Source organism: Medicago truncatula, chromosome 5 (assembly GCF_003473485.1).
Source record: "Medicago truncatula cultivar Jemalong A17 chromosome 5, MtrunA17r5.0-ANR, whole genome shotgun sequence".
Taxonomy (NCBI): domain Eukaryota; kingdom Viridiplantae; phylum Streptophyta; class Magnoliopsida; order Fabales; family Fabaceae; genus Medicago; species Medicago truncatula.
This window is the reverse complement of record NC_053046.1, coordinates 25,737,011-25,742,321: the sequence shown is the minus strand read 5'-3', so window position 1 is coordinate 25,742,321 and position 5,311 is coordinate 25,737,011. Positions and strand designations below refer to the sequence as shown.

At 32.6% G+C, this 5,311-nt stretch overlaps 1 protein-coding gene across 1 annotated transcript; it reads left to right on the top strand.

The window, feature by feature from the left end:
* Positions 1 to 658: 658 nt before the first annotated feature.
* LOC11433505 (FBD-associated F-box protein At4g10400) lies at positions 659 to 2,950 on the top strand. The gene is made up of 4 exons (XM_039834188.1): positions 659 to 1,539; positions 1,622 to 2,473; positions 2,606 to 2,660; positions 2,746 to 2,950. The coding sequence occupies exons 1-2, from the start codon at positions 685 to 687 to the stop codon at positions 1,898 to 1,900; spliced, it is 1,134 nt and encodes a 377-aa protein (XP_039690122.1). The 5' UTR covers positions 659 to 684; the 3' UTR covers positions 1,901 to 2,473; positions 2,606 to 2,660; positions 2,746 to 2,950.
* The last annotated feature ends 2,361 nt before the right edge of the window (positions 2,951 to 5,311 follow it).

The following is a 5,311-nucleotide window of genomic DNA, read 5'->3' as shown; positions in this document are numbered from 1 at the left end:
CAAATTTAACCATGTAAAAGCCATTGTCGTTATCCATAATTTCGAAACTACCTTGAGTTTTCCAAACTTTATGGAGACGGTCCTTCATGGTATTGTAACCAAGATTTTTCCCTAAGAGTTTCACGACTAGCGCATCTTTCCAAGGTGTGCACAGTTCTTGAAAGGTTGAAGGATCCACGTAGACTTTGGGAAGAAGCCGGTTTCCATTTTCATGCTCGATGCGGACAAGTTTCTTTTGAATCATGTCATGTTTTTCACGGATAGGAATCTCTTGGGATGATCCCAAGAGTTTGTCACGGAATGAAAGCTTAGGGGTTGGAGAATCTAACGGGTTGGGAGGTTTCTTTGAGTGAAGAAGGTTAGGATCACTTTGGGCGGAGAAGACAAACTCAGAGCTCATTTCTCAATAACTTATCGTCTCAGTGTATTATTAGTTTGAATGTTCAAGTTATTTAGTTTATTTTGATCGAATCCTGTAATATACCAATAGTGACTTAAGTCACGCAGCGTGAGTTAACTCACGTTGCCATTTACACTAGCGTAAGTTAATATGCGTAGGGGCATTTCTGACATTTACTTTGGAATTGAGCAATATCGTTTAGTGAAGAGCAGAATTCTTAAACTATTTTAATTTGTTTCCAATAACCTAATTAAAAAATTGTGCCGTCTTCTTTCTCCCCGTCAATGGAGAATTCAACGCCCATTGATATGATCTGCAACTTACCTGATGAGTTACTTTGTCACATTCTCTCTTTTCTTCCAACCAAGCTTGCTTTCTGCACCACCCTTCTCTCCAAAAGGTGGGCCCCACTCTGCTACTCACTCACAGCTCTTCGCTTCAACGGTGATACAGTGAAAGATGCTGACAGCTTCAATCGCTTCTGTCGTTTTGTAGATAAGCTCATGCTCTCTCCTTCTGCGACCAACCAACCCATCAAAACGTTTCACTTCATCCTCTCTCGAGGTTATGAAGTTGATCGTCAAAGCTTCGATGCATGGGTAGAAGCTGCCAAACATCGCCAGGTCGAGAAGTTTCATCTCACCCTCAATGACGTAACATTGAGTACCACAATTTTTATCTCCAAAACCCTAGTTGATCTCAAACTTGAGAGATTAAAAGTTGAAACTGATAATTTGTGTGTTGATCTTCCATCTCTCAAAACTCTACATTTGGGTCATGTTAGTTTTCACAATCGGAATGATTTCATGAAACTTCTTAATGCTTGTCCAATTCTACTAGATTTGGTAACTTCTTTATCTACATATACAAGACATGATACACATAATGAAGGGGATGAGGTTAAATCATTTTTCTTGTCCAAATTGGTTAGAGCCCACATTTATTCAACAGATATTCCATTTAATTTAATTTCCAATGTCGAGTATCTATGCATAGTGGATAGTCCTTTCAAAGGCATTCCTGTGTTTCAAAACTTAATTCATATTGGACTATGGTTTAATCACTTCTTTCATGGCTGGGATGGTGTGGTAGATTTGCTCAAGAATTGTCCCAAGCTTCAAATTCTTTTTATTAGTAAGGTTTGTTGAGAGTAGTATGTTTGTTTGCTTGTTCTTATTTACATATATTTTTGATAAATTTTACTTTTGATCACTTTAACAGTGTTGCTCCAGCTTATCGAATGAATGGAAATGCCTGATTTCAGTTCCTGAATGTCTTTCATCTTGCCTCAGATCATGTAGTATTTTCAATTTTGATGGCTCAGCAAATTATCTTGCTTTCGCAGCATGTATTTTGCGGAATGCAAGGCTTTTAAAGGTCATGACAATCGATGGTACTGTTCAATCTTCAAATGAAATGCAAAAGCTTCAAATTATAGAAGAATTATCCTCCTGTCCAAGGATGTCTCCTGAATGCAAACTTTCATTTGCATTGATGTAGTTTCTAGATATAAGTGTTTTCATTAGTTTATGTTTAACATGATTTTGGGAAATTTTCTGATGAACATTTAATTTTATGAATTTTTGTTTCAGTCTCTCTCTCCCTATTTGCTTGTTTCGATTCACTATTTCAAATGTTGTTTCTCGTGCGGTTTTGAGATTTGCTATTAAGCGTCCATTTTGGATCACCTCCTTTCATTCTGTTATAATTGTATCTTGAAGATTTCAATGTGATTCCTTCTTTTGGTGTTTCTAGTTTGGTTGTGGTTTTGCTTAACTTTCTGTTGTTTTTGAACGTTATTGCTACTCCCATACTGACCGCCTTTCCGTGAATTGTTTTCTTGATGATACTGATGATCATCATCAACAGAATAAAATACTTGGTCACGGGGTATAGACATGGCTCTTGTTTTTGCCAAAATTTTAAACCAAAATCTAAGTACTCATCATGGTGACAAGAAATTAGAAATTGAGATTGAGGCTCACAATAATGAGATGTCTTCTTCCAACACCAAAAAGCATTGTAACAGAGAATGATGTTGTGGTTTATCCGTTTCCTGCCTTGTGTGCAGATGTAAGTGGTTAAAAAAACGTTCAATAACTCGCACTAGTTCTTCTATTATGTGTGTATTTCTATGGTTCAAAAGCTCTACATTATTTTAACATTCAAGTTATGCTTGATGGTTTACTACTAAAATTTTCGTAGGCAACTGAGGTTTTGATCGAGTATCGTTTCACTTCAATCGCAAGAATAACAAGCGGTATTTAACTATACAAGGTCATTTCTGGTTAGACAATACATATATTCTGTCTTTTCATTTGATATATTCTGCACATTTATCTCAGGTATGGAGAAATGGCTAACAAATACAATGTGGAACCAATATTATCAGATAAGCTTTATAATTTGGTGGAAACTGGACTCAGAATATGCCAGGCAGTATTAATTAATTCTCTAAGAAAAAGAATCATATAAGTGATGTTGATTCTGTTTGTCCCCTCTTAACAGGGTAGACATTTTTTTCTAAGTAATCTACTATTCTAGTATCAATTCACTATCTCCTCTTAAGCTTCATTTTTAAATATAAGTTTGTCGATAAGTCTATTAGTATAAAGTAATATATGATACCAATAAAATTTCTATCAATAATTTATATCCAGTGCTTGTTTTCTTATCCCATAAAATGGCTTTTCCTTTTCCTTTCATAATTTGATAAATCTATACAAATGTGCACATATAAGATATACCATACATCAACATATGTTGTAATAGATTACTTACTTTGGTAAACAACAAGCTAGTTTATTTAATAAATTTGTACATAAGTACTGTTTAATTAAGGTTTTTAACGTAGGGGACAACAACATTGAAAGTATATTGAGCTTTTCATTAGGATACATCAAGTCTCGTGGCCTTATTTTACTTTATATGATGGAAGAAAACATCATCCATCAATCATTTCTTCACATTCAGAAAAGCCTGAAACCTGTTTGATATTTGTGTGTTTCTTATTTCCAAAGAACGATTAAGTGTTTGGTTACAATTTAATTTTGTGTGCTGTAATTTTATTTCTTTTATGTTTGGGTTACCATGAAATCTTTGTCGAGGAACCTTTGAGATACCAAGGTGAGTTTTCATTTCCCAACTGAATATTTTTCATGCACAAGAGGCAGTAATTGAACCTCTGATCACTTACGTAAGGGGACCAGTCCCTTACCACTTGGACCAATCCACTATTGGTAACATGTATGTTGTAATCTGTCAAGAAGTCATGTATGTGGTAAACATATATTTTTATATATCATATGTTACTCGATTTGCAATCCTAATTTCAGTAATGGTCTTATATTTATGTATTTCACTAAATCATAGTTGATCTTGTTTCTAAAAAAAACTCTCTGTAGAAGTGAAGTTCCATCTTCGTTTCAAGAAAAAGACCTTTTTTTTCAACAAATTCACAAAAAAAAAAAAAAAAACTTGTTATGCATCCTCTTGGAAACAAAAAATGTTTATATTGTATAAAAACATTGCTAGTAGTCCCCGTGAGCTTTGCTCAGTTGGTAGGGACAAATGCATTTTATATGCAGGGGCCGGGGTTCGAACCCCGGACACCCCACTCCTCCACATTTAAAATGTGTGAGCTACAGCCACTAGGCTACCTGACCAAAAAAAAAAAACATTGCTAGTAAGTGTTATACTTGATTGCTGCATTTCAAATTTTAATTTTTCCTGTCCATTGCTACAGGGAAGCAACGATGAGGGAATTGAGTGAGAGAGAAAAAATGCTAGAGTCGCTTGGTTTAGTTTCTGGATTGCAACTTTGGTATCTAAGCGCTTCTTTCGAAAGAAGAAGCTGATATAGATATTGCTATTTCCCAACAGAATTATTTTATCTCAAGTTTTTGAGAATCTAGTTGAGGCAAAAGGAAAATTGGCAAGCAATTCAACAATCAAGAAACCAAGAAGAGATACTCGCAAATGCTTACTGGCTTGTGCATAATAAGAAACGAATATCATAATATATTTTTTCAAAAAAAAAAAAATCATAATATTAATATTTGTACCCATTGATACACATGACATCCATATATCCATCCCGTTTGCTTAAAATAATAAAATAGTTGAATGGATATTTGATTATTTTACCATAAATTTTATTTAATGTATTTCTATTTATTTTTATAATAACTTTAATATAAATATACGTATTTCATAGCTATCATCAAATGTGACTATACTTGTCAAAAGAAAAAAATATAATGTGACTATTTTTGTGTAATTAATTTATATGTTCATTTTAGATGAATGTATTTACATTTCCTTTAACCTATTTATTCAATTTCATTTAATTACATGATAAAAATAACAGTTATATTTATATTCTTGAAATTTTTAAATTAATTTATTTTAAACTTTTTAAATAACAGTCATTACACTATTCTTGAAAAACAATGATATTGCATGATACTAGACCAAAAAAATCAACCAGCACAACCACCATCTTTGCCATTCCCACTCTCTCCAACTCAAAATATATTATTATTTGATAAAAAGTAGAAGTAAGGGAAAGAAAAAATAATAATTATTGATGAAATCATATTTTTACACAATGTCTGTAAAATGTAGAAAGAAAAGAAAGTAGAAAGTGAGAAAAATAGATGAAAATAAATGATAGATCAAACAAATAATTAATGTTAGTGATATTCCCTATTTATGTTTGAAGTGATAACTAGTATTGTTTATCCTTAGAAAAGAAAAAAAAAATTATAGTTTATAACAAATGAGCTATTTAATAGATAATAGATATATAACATGTGATACTTAAAAGAAAAATATATAATATGTGAATGTAATAGGGGCTAAAATTTACGATGACTTTGTATTTCTAACATATATAATATTTATTCTCAC

Coding starts and splice junctions, on each gene's coding strand:
- LOC11433505 (XM_039834188.1), top strand. CDS start 685: ATGGAGAATTCAACGCCCATTGATATGATCTGCAACTTACCTGATGAG. Junction 1,540..1,621: donor AAATTCTTTTTATTAGTAAG/GTTTGTTGAGAG, acceptor TCACTTTAACAG/TGTTGCTCCAGCTTATCGAA.